The sequence below is a fragment of the Venturia canescens genome, chromosome 4 (genome assembly GCF_019457755.1).
Source record: "Venturia canescens isolate UGA chromosome 4, ASM1945775v1, whole genome shotgun sequence".
NCBI lineage: Eukaryota > Metazoa > Arthropoda > Insecta > Hymenoptera > Ichneumonidae > Venturia > Venturia canescens.
In genome coordinates this window covers 12,906,909-12,922,601 of record NC_057424.1, presented here as the reverse complement: position 1 = coordinate 12,922,601, position 15,693 = coordinate 12,906,909, and the positions used below count along the sequence as shown (strand labels likewise).

General features: G+C 38.2%; 2 protein-coding genes across 4 annotated transcripts; one reads left to right on the top strand and one right to left on the bottom strand.

The window, feature by feature from the left end:
- The first annotated feature begins 1,145 nt into the window (after positions 1-1,145).
- Positions 1,146-10,826, top strand: LOC122410022 (protein rolling stone-like). 3 transcript variants are annotated; one of them, XM_043418002.1, is made up of 3 exons: positions 1,146-2,672; positions 9,076-9,370; positions 9,695-10,826. In XM_043418002.1, exons 1-3 carry the CDS (start codon positions 2,465-2,467, stop codon positions 9,936-9,938), a joined length of 747 nt encoding a protein of 248 aa, XP_043273937.1. In that variant the 5' UTR covers positions 1,146-2,464; the 3' UTR covers positions 9,939-10,826. The 3 variants fall into 3 exon arrangements, with proteins under 3 accessions (XP_043273937.1, XP_043273935.1, XP_043273936.1); XM_043418000.1 differs by having other exon boundaries at positions 1,190-2,672; positions 9,076-10,826; XM_043418001.1 differs by lacking the exon at positions 1,146-2,672 and adding an exon at positions 8,076-8,424 and having other exon boundaries at positions 9,076-10,826.
- Positions 10,827-11,173: 347 nt separating this feature from the next.
- LOC122410020 (uncharacterized) lies at positions 11,174-15,475 on the bottom strand. The gene is made up of 2 exons (XM_043417997.1): positions 13,333-15,475; positions 11,174-13,007 (listed from the first exon to the last, which is right to left on the bottom strand). The coding sequence occupies exons 1-2, from the start codon at positions 14,818-14,820 to the stop codon at positions 11,394-11,396; spliced, it is 3,102 nt and encodes a 1,033-aa protein (XP_043273932.1). The 5' UTR covers positions 14,821-15,475; the 3' UTR covers positions 11,174-11,393.
- Positions 15,476-15,693: the final 218 nt, after the last annotated feature.

Here is a 15,693-nt window from a genome sequence, read left to right as displayed (position 1 = left end):
ATTAATTGTTCGTCAAAATAGTACCGAAACAATAACGCGATGCGCCCGATTTAGATATAAAATTTACGACGCTGTTCGACTTTACAACTATACCGATGCACGTCGTGCGATATATATTTATAAAACCGTGCATCTCCCACTCGGACTTTGCTGTCTCTTTCTCGCGCTCCCTCCATCTCGTGCTCTTTCATCTCCGCGTCAGATCATTCGACCATCGGAGAGTCTTCGGGCACTTCCGTGTTCCAACTCTGCAACGAATAATCGAACGTGTGATTAAAGATTTTTCTCGCCCTCGCTCAATAAAATATGATAATTCGAAGAATTTTTATGAAAAAAAATGCACGAAACATTTGTCCTCGTTTCATTTGAGGATTCGCAAACTTTCGGATTTTTCGACTTTTCGTTAATTCGACGATTGTGTTGATTATCGAGCTCACGATAATGCGAATTCTTGGCGTTTTTCAATTCCTCAATGTCAACGAAATCCATGTCACCAAAATACTTTTGCTAAAAATGCTTCTCAACACATTTTTTCAACATTATTATCAATAAAAAGTGAAATGGGGGCTCATTTTAAGGAGGGGGAAGGTACAAAAACTAGAAAAAAAAATTTTGAAAAAAATCCGAATGAAATTTCGGTTTCTTCTCTGTATTGTCATCAATGAAAAAGGTCCCAAAACTTTTGGCAACGTGTAGTATTGATAAAACATTACGTTACGATGGATTTTAAGAATGTGGAGAGTAAAAAGCAAAAGTAAGTGTTGTAAATATTAACCAAAAATGTATTTCTTCTTGATAAAAGTATGCCGCAGCAACACTGATTCAGAAAATTTTCATACCAAGTGGACCACCTCAATTTCATTGATTAGAAATAAAAAATTGGCTTAAACTTTAAACTGTGTTTTTCTAGACGCGAGCAGGGGTACTGCATAAAGATCTTTCGGAAGAGGCGCTATATACAATCACAATGAAACATCACTTACAGGAAAATTCGTTTAATCGTTCAATTTGCTGTGAAAATTGGTTTAGAAGATTTTTCAACACACAAGTTTGAATTTTAAATTATTTCAGCTATATAGATTTGAATGCAAGCACCGGGGCTGACCTAAGCACATTTCGATGCGTGTGTAAGAACTGCACATGCGAAACAAAAAGGAAAAAATAATGCACTCGATGCGCCTGAGAATAAAAGCGCTAATCAGCATAGAGTTATCAGTAATGCGACGCGTCGAGTATGACAAACGGTCAGTCCAATTTCTTCCCGAGAATATTTTTCCACGTGTTTAAGTCAATTGAACCGCTGCAATTTCTCGGCGCAGTATTATCAATCCGGTGGATGGAGGGTACGGTCGTTCAAGTGTCACCTGAACGACGAGTGTGCACAAAATGGAAAGTCATCCAATTTCGGTTTTGTAATCGAGTGTTTTGTGAAAGTATATCGCATAAATTGATGAAAATTCGTCCGATTAAAATTGCAGTTGGACAATCTCACGGTGAATATCGACGAAGGGATACCGCGAGCGTGAAAACTCATTTTTTCGATTCCAACGAAGAAGATTTTCGGATTATTTCATACTCGTAAGCACTGGGCATGGAGGAAAGCGAAATCGTATAGAGCTTTGGTCCAACGAATTCGAAGCAAGCTTCGTAACGAAGGCTTTTTGAAAATATCGGAGCTCCAACATTTTTTACGCGTTTACCGAGCTTCCGATGTGTTACTGTACTTCCAAGAGACAACTTTATCGCGTCAAATTACCTTCGCGTGCTCTACCCGTTCCCCATTTAGAATCATAAATGTAGAGTGATTATTTCGACCTAATGTTACACGAACCGGTTGATCAATTGAGTTTTTCGTAAAAAAGAGTGATGCGAAAACCGGAAGTGTGACGATGAAAGGGAGCGTTAAAGAACACGATGGCACATGGAATGTCGTAGCTTTATGATTCAATTGCAAGCTGCAGCAGCCGTGAACAAATAGATTTTTAGTGCCTCTAAACCTATTGAATGGGATGTACGAGCTGTGAGACGCGCAGACGGTGTCCTAACACGCACATCAAATCGGTGTCGAATTGATCGAAGGAGCATCTGCCCACGTCAACATAAACTCGATTCAGCTCGAGCGAAGACTGCGAAGAAACAAATAAAAATAAATAATTACAAGGGAAGATAAAGCCCGCGAGTGTTGAGCCGAGCGGCCGAAATGTGTCTCCGCTGTAACCTCCAGTGCGAGAACTTTGGTGAACAATTTTTCGACCCACGCGGGTCACGAGACCGTTAAAATTGTTGGCAACGATGAGCCGTGCGACTGCATGGAACAAGGTGGCTCGTTATTAAGGGTAAAGGGAGAGAGAGAGAGAGAGAGAGAGCGGGGAGAGACGAGGACCATAAAGAAGGGGAGCCGGTAATATGGATTGATATTGATTTTTCAACGAAGAGGAGAGAACCGTGGCCACCTTCTACAGCTATGTCCATGCGGTTTTCGAACCACCGGCCGGCAGTCACAGAGTGTCCGTCCGCCAGGTCGCTGATGCCTGGACGTCAGAGTCCATCAAATTACGATATTGTCAGCAAGGATAGCGATAAAGGAGTGTTCGCTAAAGAAAACGGATTTTTTCCCTACGAGCAACAATCGGATTTAGTTTTTTTGGATAATTCATCGTCTTCCTTCTGTGGTGTGTTTCATTTATTTATATCATTTATTTGCACCTCAGTTATTCATGCATATTAACTATGAAAATAACACACCTTGCGATGAGTATTTTTTTCAAACACTTGTTTTTTTTTTCTGTTAAAGACAGCCATTGTGATATCGCGATAAGTTTTAAATGAGCGTTTAGTAATCTCGATAAGCACTTTTCATAGCTGACTAATAAGTCGAATTTAAAAGTTCCTTTACACGATTCGCATAAAAATATTGATATGATTATCGTTGTTGGAAAGTAACTGTCATGCTTGCATGTACGAGAATTTTTCATCCAACATTTATCCACAAAGTCATTGTAAAAGGTGCGTACCGTAGAACTTGAAAATATGTTATCAAATGAAATATTGAATCGACGCGAAAGTACGAAAACATTGCCGTGAGTTATTGTTGGAGAATCGATTGGAGAGAGCTTAGGAAAAAAGATTATAGTAAAACATAAGAAAGACATCGTGTAAATTGGCCTGTCATTCGACTCAACTCGGAACCACGCCATTCGTAAATAATTACGAGTGGGCTCGACATTCAAGCAGTCACTCGTCGTGTTCTATGCGTGTATCTATTATTTCGACGAGTGCGGAAAAATAAAGGCGAGCTTGGCCGAGCGTCGGGTCATCAATTGCCGCAGTAAGGTCTTTCCGACTGTCAACTAAAACTAAGCGCGTATAAACGTGTAGGGCACTTGCGAGGTCACACGGACGATCGTGTGGCGCTTCTTCACTTTTTTCGTGCTATACAAGCTTCTTCTAATTCCATCAAAATATTTGAAACTTTTCCAACTGACAAGCGATTCTCGATCGATGTAAATGAACTCTCGTATCTGGACGCTCATGAAATTCGACATTTCAACCATTCGCATGGCACACCTCGTGTGCCTCTTTTGAAATTGGAAATTAATGAATAATTCAATGGTACATAGTCGTATCGGGTTCGCCGGTAAGTTAATGGTTATTAAGGTAGCTCATGCACCAAACGATTTTCTTCGTGAAAAAGTCGTGAAATTTACACAGTTTAAATGGGTAGTAGACTCACACGCGTTTCAAATTTTAAAGGGTTCGTCTTATTGGTTATTGAGATAAATGTGGCGTTTAAATATGAAGAAAAAATACACAGGGTTTTAGGGACTATGGGTAAAAAATCGTTTATATTTCCATACAACGAACGAACGCTTCCTACGAAGTTTATGAAAAACGTACACAATAACAATGAAGTATTTAATGAAGGTTTGGGAAAAAAATTCGAGACGATTGTCTTGCTAGTAACAAAAATATATTACGTTAAGGAGGAACATCAGCTTCACGTAAAGTGAGGTTACGTAAATACGAATTTCATTGTTTTTATATAAATTATCTAGGTTATGTAAACCCTGTTTGCTTTATTTATACGGGATTAACCCCCAAAAATACGTCATTTTTGAGTGGAATTTATGTGATGTATAAAAAAATGGCATAGAATTAAACGACCTCGAATTTTGCACACATGTTCTTTAGAGTTCAAACTGTGGAATAGTACTTTTTTTTCTAAACTATCGCCATTTTTTATTTGTTTTTGAGTATGAAAGGATGCGGAGTTACTTCCTATGCGTAGGTGTTAAATATTCGAAGTTTGGAAAAAATGATTTACTAAAAAATGCCTGAATGAAATGGATTAAAAATTAGAGAGGCTAGCTATAGAAAATATATTCAAAAATGTATTCTAAAAGTTTCATTAAGCTATCGCCACTTTTCTCAAGCTGATGTTCCTCCTTAAAGATTGAACGAAATTGGCAATGAGCACTCGCATAACCTCATATTTGCTTATTTCGACGTTTTGTTGTTGCAAAAAACTATAGTATTTTAGCCAGGGACGAATGAAATTTGGAGTTCGGTCAGTGATGGATCCCCGATTGATTAATAACTTGTAATTTCATTCGCCAAAAGATGAATTGACAAAATGTATTTACAATTTCGAATTAACAACTCTGGCATTAATTAAAAGTGATTATATCTTTAATTAGGAAGTGAAAATCGGTCCAATTTAGACACCCATAAAATACGATTCTTCGGGAATGATCTACCTTAACTTTCGTGCCGAAAATAATTCTTTAACTTAAACTCGACCGAAGGATATTGATGATTGCGATTGGAATTGATTGCTTTCCTCATTCGGTCCTAATTTCGTTTGTTTTTTCCGAGTCTCAAGTAGCAGAACTCATTTATGGAGCTTCATAGGTGTCTCTGCATAGTTATAATGGATCTTTGAGTTCGTATTGCATTACGTGAAGGAAGTTGTAGTGTTTCAACGTGTTAGACTACGCTCGGTACTATCCGGAGACACGAGTATTATCCAATTAAATACCGACAAGTTGTGCATGATATTCTAGTTAAAAAAATGTTCTTTCAAGTTATTCGTGAGTTTCCTGAGGCGTGAAAAAGAAGTTAGGCTTATTGGAAAAAGCTGGGACACGTGCTTCTTGTACGTAGCAATTTCAGTTTACATTTGCAATGGTAAAAATTCCATAAATTTAGTAGTAAAAAGAAACAAGGAAAAAGCAACGAATCGAATGTCCGCATTGTCACACGCACTTCGCAAACGTCTAATCTTCGTCGGGCATCTTTTCCCCTCAAAATACTCGCTTTTTTCGTCAAACTACGTCCACACCGCTGATTTTATCGCCTGGCGATGTGCGACACTGACGTTTCTACGGGTGCTCGGTGACGAGCTGAGCGAAACAGACAATTTTATACATTGTTTTGTACAAATGCAATTTCATTTTTTACCGCCGATATTCAAATCGTTCATTCATCCTTCGAGCCAGAGTTGAGGGTCGTCGTTATTGTTTTTACCTCGCGTTGATTATTGATACTTTCCGACAGCATTCTCGCTGTTTTCTACCTTTCGTTTCATACAACAGACAACATTTTTATACAATTTTTTCATCATTTTTATTCAGAGTTTATAAAAAATACATTTTTTATAAATTTCATTGCTGATTGGCCTTTTGTGGGATACGAAATCACAATCGTTCCACCAGAGTTTCGTTTCGGAGTAAAAACTTTTTCGTCCTTTCGGCGGAAGCGTTGACTAAAATGTTTGAACGTGTCGACAACATCTCGCATTTTTTATCTCAAATATATATATTCCAAGGGCTGCAGCAAGCGGTCATGTCGAAAGATATAAAATCAATGGATTTGCCGAGGTATTGTCAGGGGCAGCGTCACCTGGCTGTTTCACGCGACCGAATGATAATAATAATAGGGCAAGATTGTAATAAATTAACGTTGAATTAGTATTGACTGATTGACCGGCCGCGACCGCGACCTCTGATAAACTCTCGACGAGCTTGCTCGACGCGCCAACTTTACGTTCACGTCTTTATATATATTTACGTGTACGTACTTATACAGATACATCCAAGCATTCTCTTTTCTCGTCGTGATGCTCCGTGCGAACCTCTGTGTCAGGCCATTAAGGTCAATCAGTTCAGGTCATGTGCTCCAACACCGAAGCGTGTTTCTTCTAGGACTCGAAACAGATTTTATTTACTTTCCCGTCCGGAAAATACTATTTTTTCAATTTTTTAATCCAGTTTAATCTTTTTTCGAATTTTACTCCACGCGCGATCAGACTTTTTCGAATCTTTCATGTATCCTCGATATTTCATCGCTCACGGCAATTGCCTCGTGAATGAGTGCATTCGATCCATTCTTTTCTTCAAAACTCACCTCTCGAGAGCTCCGAATCATAGTGAAACTTTTTTTTCCTTTTTTTTCGTCCAATTGGTTCAGCGAGGTTTTGAAAAATGTGAAGAAAAAAACGTGAAAAACACGAAGAGTCGAGATTTTTATTTCTTAATTTTTTCAATTTTTCATATATTTCTGTCGAAATTGATAACAAATTCGGGGCAATTAATGATTTTTTTTTTTTAAACGAGGTCGATAAAGTGAGTTTAACTTGAAACAATATTTCACTCGCTACTACGCTTTGCCCCTGAAGGTGATCATCGATGTTTCACAAATAAATGAAATTCATAAAAAAATAAAAAATTCTTAATTTTTCGAGTAACCCCATTTTGGCCCGAATTTTTTGTCGAAAAATAACAAAATAACGCCTCACTAATCGTACACTCCTCGAGTGTTAAGGTAGTTCTGTACTTTTGTTGAATCTTAAGAACCGACTGAAATTTAAATATCGTGTAATAACAGGCTTGATGGTCCGACTGTCAAAATTTCAAATCGATTCACCATTTAGTTTTCGAGATATTAGCGATTAAAAATGGGTCATTTTGTGCGCGATGTCTGTAGCTGACAGGTCACTGGATAGCACTTTGTTTACATTTTTTATTGCCGACGTTAAACGGACTTGCGATTTAAAATTAATACCAGTCGTGTATTCGGTACTATTGTGGGATTAATATTTTAGAAAATGGAAATTTTTGACCATCCAGTTTCGGAGATATCGACCGATGGACCGTGTTAATTTTATGTGACGAGGAACGGGCGCATTCCGTTGTGCGCTGCGCCCAAGCTCGTACGTGTACTTACAGAACTACCTTAAGGGTAAGAAACGAACGGAGCTTTTGAAACTTTAGTAAAACACAATATGTCCTTAAGTGCTCCGTTTTGCCCGGCCTTTTCTATTTACTTATCCCCACCGTAACTCGCACGAGTCATTTTCGCAGGAAATACGTCGCGTTATCTGTACTTTGAATCGACGATAAAATCATTCACGAGAATGAGCGCTGCGTTTCGCCGGTGCGTTTTCGATATTGTTCAGGTTTAGCTCCAATAACCAGTGGAATTGTAATTTTGCGACGAGCATGGACGAGAGGAGCCCCTTTGCCGGATTTTATTAATGGGTCGCGCTTGATGGTGCTCAAATGATCTATAACGGGCTGTCGAGTTTCGTAACAAGTGCACGCAAGCCTCGAAAAAAATCAGCTACACGATTATCCAACGTTCGAGAGGTAAAACGAGAGCCAAATTCGAAGTAAAATAAAAATAAAAAACAATCAGTTTTGGGTGCAGCTTCGGAAATGTTGCGTCAGTAAAATCAGTTTTATTTCGTAAGTAAAAACTCCTGGATACGAGATACGATTCTCAAAGTTGCTTAGAAGTGAGCCATTTTGGTAGTTGAAACTAACTTCAAAGTTTGCTTCGTGCAATACTACTCGAGAATTTCATTTGAAAATTTGTAACACGGAATTTTTATCGAAAATTATCGATAAAAGGGCGATCGTTGTTACCGTCAAAGTGTCTTAAATTAAATTAAAAAATTAGAATCATTTTCCATTTCGTATCAACACGAAATTAATGGGTAAAGCCGATCTGAATTTATCATTAAAACTTCACCAATGAGACAATGAAATTTTCATTTGGATGGATTGCCCATTGTCACTTTTTTCTCATTGAATTTGCCGATTCACTATATGAAAAAATTCATGCCGGAAATTGTACATTCGTCAGCAAAAATGAGCAGACGACAAACGTTCCAGCGTGATAAATGCCACCGACACCGATACGGAGTCTGGGATCAGCTGATCGCCAGTTACCGTCAAAAAAACACGCGCGCACGAGAAATCACGTATAAAACTACTTTTTTAAGTGATACGTCCATGTCATAAAAACCTAAACAAATAGAGATAATTTTCCGAAAATTATATGCGTTCATAATGGTTGTTACCTCGAGGAAGAAACCGCCGTCTTTGAAATGCTTGCTTTCGTTTATTCTACAATCATGCACAAGTAAGGCCTCTCAAAATATACTCAACTATTCTCGCGAGCGTACAACAGCAATGATTTTTATTACCGAAAGAAAAAAGTAATTACGTTTGCATCGGCATCACGAGATTCTTTATGAAGTCTGTACTAACATAACCGTAGTAAAGTATCATTCAGTATTTTTTAGGTAAAATCTTTTATCAAAATCCACAATTTCGAATCCGTAATTTTCAAGCTTATTGTTTTAAAATTCTGCAAAATTCCTTTCGTCGAATATGGATTTCAATTCATTGTAAAAATTTATATTGATGAATATCGATAAAGTGAGGTTGGATTTTTTTTAATTTGGTAACTTCTCCGTACTACCTTTTCATGAATTTTTTCATTTCAATTTCTCATGCAAATGAAAACTCATGTGAGTAGTCAATTATATGAGAATACATAGTGAACATTCTTATAAGTATCGGATAATCATGTATATAAGAATGGTCTAAAATAAAATTACTATTGAATTCCATCAATGCATTGGCCAACCGGAAATTTTATTTTTCACAAATGTTGACTAATCTTTGTCCATGTGTTAGGAGAGTAAATTTCAAATAGTATCTGATTGCTTATTATGTTGTTTTGATCAACAAGAACAATTTAATAATAACATGTTCTATCTAATTACAGGTCGTCGTGCAATGGTAAACAAAATTTGGTGTCGGAAAGTGGCAAGAGCATGGCTGCAAGCAAAGCCGGAAACTCCACATGCGAGAGTCTTTTCGGAACCAAAATGTCAAGATCATGTACGCAGCTGGTACCTGATTTATCGTTGTATGATATTACTAGCATGGCTGACAATAGTCGTGTGCTCAATATTCGAGTGTGGAAGTGTCGAACCATTGGGGAATCATCACAAGTGGCCTATATATCTAACAAATTGGGATCTCGCATTGGGAACGGCACAAGCCAGCTTGGCTTTCTGGTTGGTGTTGAGAAGATGGAAATCGCAGTCTACAGTTGACTTTGATCCTGCTAATATGACATTAGGAAAAATAGAAAAGTTGTACTACTTTTTGTACACTTCGACTTGTAGTATAGCCATAGGAGTTTCAGCTGCTTATTGGTGCACGGTCCACAATCCAAAGATTCATCATGTAGATGCTTTAAACATAATGCTTCATGTAGTAAACAGCGTACTTATGTTAGTTGATTTATGCGTAATGAACATTCCTGTCAGGCTGCGAAACTTTTGGTGGTCTTTAGCGATAGTGACAACTTATATAATATTCACTGTTATATATTATAGCGCCGGTGGAAGTGACAAACGAGGCTATACATACATCTACAAAGTTCTCAATTGGGAAAAGCCTGGTATAGCTTTGTCAGTGTCAATAGGTGGTTTAACTTTTGTCATTATAGTTCACTGCCTCTTGTGTCTTATTACGACGATGCGAGAACGGAGTTCCGGACGATCGAGTGAAAAATATTCCCATGAACCGATCCCCAATCCTACGAATGAGCAAACGATGAAAAGCGTTGAAATCGTATGAGTGTAAGAATTTTCGGAAAGGAACTCGTACTGAAACAACGAAAAGTTTTGAGAGAAGCATTTTTCTTAACAATAAGTTCCATCATGCTCACGTATTTCCTAAAAAAAAGTATCGCGTATGTGAGTTTAAATTTCATTCGGGAATGATAATGGACTGTTTTAATTCGATTTTAAGTTCTCGATTGTTTTTACACGTTTATTTTCCATAAGTTATTTGTGATCGTCTCATAATTTTATTAATTAAAAATTTATTATTATTATATTAATCATGAACATATAAATTTGAATTAATGTAAAAAATTCGCATATACATTACGGCCATAGAAGTATTGCGAGTGTTGCCGCGGCGAGCGTGATGATCGCGGAGACGATTATTTGGTATTCATTCGAAAATAGTATTTGTGATTCAGAGTAAGACATCGATAGAGAGAGAGAGAGAGAGAGAGAGAGAGAGAGAGAGAGAGAATGTGCATTTGTTATCACAGACCATCGGCGTATTCGTTCAGGTGTCTTTTCAATATATAACATTGGTTCGGCGAGTATTTAGGGTCTGCGGAAATATTTTGCATAAGATATTTTATGATAAATTCTGAAAAAGTCGATACCGTTAGTTGCGTACGGCAAAATAGTCTGCCACTTTAGATCCGTGATTATTTTCTTCCAAACGAATCTACGAATTATAGATAATTCATTTTGCCCAACGCTGAACCAGCCCCGTATTATCGTAACGGTACAATTGCTGGAATTAAAAACAAAAAAGAAGAACAAAAATTAATTTTTAAGGAATTATAATAAAATGAATTTGGAAGGATGTGTGAATAAGGTGACTCGTTGTTATGCAAAAATATCAACGTTTTTTTTATTAATAAAAAATAACGATTCAAAGTAACCATGAACTTCTTACAGATGAATTCTTTAGACTGAGAAAAATAAAGCGATGGGTGAAAAAGATGATGTATCATGTGATCACAGTTAAGTATATAAAAAAAATTCTATCTTAGCGTTAAAATTTCAACAACCTGGTTATACATTATATTTCGGTCTCATGATATTTTTTTTTTTACGCCAGCAGGATATAAATTTGATTATTATTCTGAAATGAACTCTACTGCTTAGCGATTCACTTTTATAAAAATCAACTTTCTCCGAGGGTAAAAAAGAAATTTGTCATGTGCTACGATGCTGAAGTGAAGTTTGCATCATCGAAATGCTATGAAAACCCTCTTTTTTTTAAAAAAAAAAAAATTCATCACAGTATCTCTGCGGATTCAGTGTCTGAAATTTAGTCATACTTATTTTAGAGTCTCCTTTATTCGGGAGAATCCACAGCCAAAATCAGCGTGAAAAACTTTGCAATCTTGTTGTTTGTTATATCGATCAATGAGGGTGGAATTTTTGTTGAATTTCAACAATAGAAGCTTCAATGAGAGTCATCGAGTCTCTTGATAAATCCATTTTACTCGAGGCCACGTAAATCAATAGCATTTTCCGAATTTCCACCGTCGAGTAACAAAATTTGGCACTCGGTTCCTACAATGTCGTCTTGATAAAACATTGAGGGTAATTCTTCTGTGAGCAACAGAGCTTCGTTGAGATTGGCTTCGCCGAGAACGACATCAGTAGCCCCGACATTCGTCGTTTCCGTGACGTTCGTTTTACCCTTCAATTTCCAAACATCTTCGCAGGTTAGTCCAGTTCTTGCGGAGCCTTGGCAAGTTTTCCTAACGCGTATTTGTTGATCTAACTTTTGTTTTTCTCCAGTGACGCGATAGGAACTTTCGGATAGTCTTGAATTTTCCTCGACGGAAGACGCAGCGGGAGGAGAAGGTGGGAGAGAAGAGGACGCAGAATGAAGAGGCGGTGGTTCGGGTTCCGGTAAACACTCTACGTTTTTCGGTGATTCGTTCATAATAATGGCATCACAAGATTCGAGCAACATAGTTCGACACAGACCTTTTGAATTAGCACCGGGAGTCGCGTAAAGAATATAATCAAGATCGGAAGTCTCGGAAGGAGCGACGACTCCGATCGGTGACTCGTAATCTTCGATAATCGAGCTTTCGTGGTTCGCTATCATGTGATTCGCAAGGTTCGATAATGTTTTGAATGATTTTCCACATCCCTCCATGCCACAACTATACGAAAAATCCTTGTGTTCTTTTTTTACCGATCTCTCAGACACGTCAATGCTCTCTGTTTGTAAATAATTTGTATTTTCGAGCTCTTTTCCGTCGATGGCAGGATCAGTCACGTCATTGACAACGACGGTTTGCATGCTGCAATTTTCTCCCGGCTCTTCAGCATCATTGACTCGTTGCTTAGAATCTTTTGGGACGTTTTCGGTGATCGTATTTACAGCTTCTTTTATCTGATGCTTCTTTATATGTACGTATAAACTGCTTTTCGCTGAGAAATGTGCATCGCACATGTAACATTGAAAATATCCACCTCCGGCGTGAGTCAATAAATGCTCTTTAAGATGTTCCGAGCGCATAAATGCTTTGCCACAACCTTCGATGTTACATACGAATTTTCTCTCGTTCGTGTGCTTTTTCTGATGTCTTTTGAGCTTACTCGAAGAGGGAAATGCCCATGGGCAATCCTGATAAGTACAGGTGTAAGGCTTACTTCCAGTATGCGACCTCACGTGTGCCTTTAAACGACAAGGTTTGTCGAACAACTTTCCACAACCCGGCCACGAACATCTAACGTCAATCTCTTTGTAATTGTGACATCTTTGATGCGACGTTAATGCGTTGCTCGTATAATAACGCTTGCCACAACCCTCATGGTTGCACATGTACGGAGCGTGACTCTGATCGTGATTTTTCATGTGCAATTCCAGCGCGCGTTTCGTCTGAAATTTTTCTTGACAATCTGGTACCTGACATACTATTCGATTTGGTCGTGTGTGCAGTTTTTCATGACTCCAAAGATTGTAGATTGTTGTAAAACGACGATTGCAACCGGGCACATCGCACACAAAGTTCTTACGTTTCAAATGCGTTTCTTTATGACGCTTCAACTTGAATTCCGAATGGAAAGCCCATGTACAACCTTCGTAGTCGCACTGGAAGAACAAAACAAAGTCGTTATGTCGTTTTCATTATCTCTCAAGTATGGAAAAACAGTCATCTGACGAACATTTCTAGCATGGCATTTCTATTTATTTCACATTATTTTCCATGTGATAACAAATAATGTGATAATTGTTTTGAATTGCTGGACTTATTTATAAGAATGCATATGAATGAATACGGACAAATTTGCAAGAAAAAAACTTTATCATGTTGAATTTTTGACGATTCTCATTTATACTGGTTTTTTAATAATTCTGGTAGCAATATGAATATCCTGAGAAAGTTGTTTTACTTTGTTATCTAATTTTACCTTACCTTGAAAGGTCGTACACCAAAATGGGCAAGTAAGTGAGTTTTAAGAGCATGCAATTTGCAGAATTCTCGATTGCATTCGTCCCAAGGACACAGCCAAGTTCTGCCACTTTCATGAATCAAAGCTGGTTCCAAAGATTCGTCGGTAATTCCAAGTTCCTCGAGTGCTTTAGAAACCATTCTTTCATGAGGTCTGTCTCTTATTGTCAATTCGCTGTTTTCCATATCCAGTTTTGAAATTCTAGGAAAATTGCCAGTTGCTTCGATAAGTTCGGATGTTTTTCCTTGGTAAATCTGTTCATCCATACCAGTATTTATCACAATTTGTGTCATGTTTGAAATTTTATCGGTAGATATAGCAACCACAGCCATAACACTATCTTTTCCATCGATATGGCATGGTTCTCCTAAGAAAGTAATTTGATTTTCCACTGGTTTCGGTCTTATTTTTCTCTTTTGTTTCATCACTCTTGATTCTGATTTCGCTTTTCCTTTTTCTATATTATCGAAGCTTTGAGTCTCATCAAAGATTTGAACGGCTTTCGGCTGCAATATTTGTCCATTTGGAGATACTATTTCTTGATGGCTCATCGAGTTATCATTGTTTTCTGCTTCACCTAATTCTTCGAGATCTTCAGACAGATTGTAATCTACCTGTATAGGTTTGTCAACAAGTTCTTCCGTTTCCGAGTACTCGGAATTTTCATTGTTCGTTCTTGCATCACTAGTCTTAAGATTATTCTCTAGGTGTGTAGAGACAGGTGAACCAGATTGATGACTAGCGGAGGGCAAAATTTCACCAGCAACCATCATATCATGAGGCGAAAGAACTAGAGGATCAAGATGATCGAGCCTGAATTCTGGCATTATGAAATCATCATTTTTCTCACAAACTTCCAACAGTTTGTGGCTCTGAAGTTCTCTGAGCAACGGATCATAGTCGAGATTCAATTTTTTGTCAGAAAGATCAATGTCAATGGACAAACCATCAGGAGCCTTGCCAAGGAAAGCATGAGGTAAATCATCAGCAAGATAACCATCTACGCCGGTACTTCGATCCTCTTCGGTCTCTGCTTCGACAACGGATTTCATTGCATCTAGTTCTATGCTGGAAACTGACTCTGTTCGCGTTTTCAGCCATTTTTCAATATCATCAACCGTGCTGGAAGTATTTTTTTCTAATAGCGGTCTTTCTCCTTTGGCATCTTCAGAGAGAACCGTAGTGTCCGAAATCTTTGTTGTATCGTCCACATTATTTTGAAGTTTGCGATCATCTTTTTTTTTCTGAATATTCAAATGGTTATTAGAACTGTCAGTTGTATTTTGGCTGAAATTGCAATATGTTGGAATCTGTGGATTTACGATACCACCCTCGACGCATGAAACCTCAGAGGATGTCCATACGACGTTTTTCACGACGTTCCGAAACGGCTGGTTGCGATGTTGAAAAATTCGCGGTACTTGTTTCGATTTGCACACTTGACGAGACATTTGAACTGACTCGTGGTCAGTTTCGATGGAGTTGACACCATGGACGTTAATGCCATCCGGAACAACGTTTATAACCTACAAATTTCGCGTTTTGGCATTGTTTCTCGATAATAACTTTAATCACTCTTGGAACCGTACGTCTATTTGTTCCTCACTACTGATATACTTTTATTACGAAAATATTACGTGGGCTCTTTTGGTAGGTATAAAGAGTGAGCATCAATAAGAAAAGAGGTCCTTATAGTTTTAATTTATTTTACGACCACGAAACGAAACTGGAGGCTTGATGCGCGGATGATAACAATTTTTTAGGAAAACAAGGGAGCTTTGAGCTTTCCAACTACGACGCAGGGTACATTCTATACTTGGACGCATGGACGCTGACAGCGTTAATAGCGTTAATAACGCTAATAACGCTAAAACGTGTTCGATTTGAAGTGAACGCGGTGACGCTGGTTGCGTTCACGTCATCTTCATATCCGACTTGGTGCGATTACAAAATGGCGGAACCAACAAGTGATTTGTTCTTTTAAAATTACACTCGACAAAATAACACTGGATTCATCGAAAAGTGAAAACAGCGAAACAAGCAGTAGTACGATAACAGAGATAACAGACGATTTTCTCTGTGGATGCGTTCAACCACTTGAACGTCGGGAGCAGTCGGGAGCGTTGAGAACACAATTCTAAACGCATCCATCTAAACACTTGTAGCGTTTACAACGCCAATTCTACTTGGACGCTGACAGCGTTAATAGCGCTATTTTGCGTTCAACTTATGTACCCACAGAGCGACACGGACAGGATAGTATTGAGGAAGAAAAGGAAGGCAAACTCTGTAATGCAATGGAATTGTGGGTCTGCAGCAGCTCA

Coding starts and splice junctions, on each gene's coding strand:
- LOC122410022 (XM_043418000.1), top strand. CDS start 2,465: ATGTCCATGCGGTTTTCGAACCACCGGCCGGCAGTCACAGAGTGTCCG. Junction 2,673..9,075: donor TTCATCGTCTTCCTTCTGTG/GTGTGTTTCATT, acceptor ATCTAATTACAG/GTCGTCGTGCAATGGTAAAC.
- LOC122410020 (XM_043417997.1), bottom strand. CDS start 14,820: ATGTCTCGTCAAGTGTGCAAATCGAAACAAGTACCGCGAATTTTTCAA. Junction 13,008..13,332: donor TTGGTGTACGACCTTTCAAG/GTAAGGTAAAAT, acceptor TTGTTCTTCCAG/TGCGACTACGAAGGTTGTAC.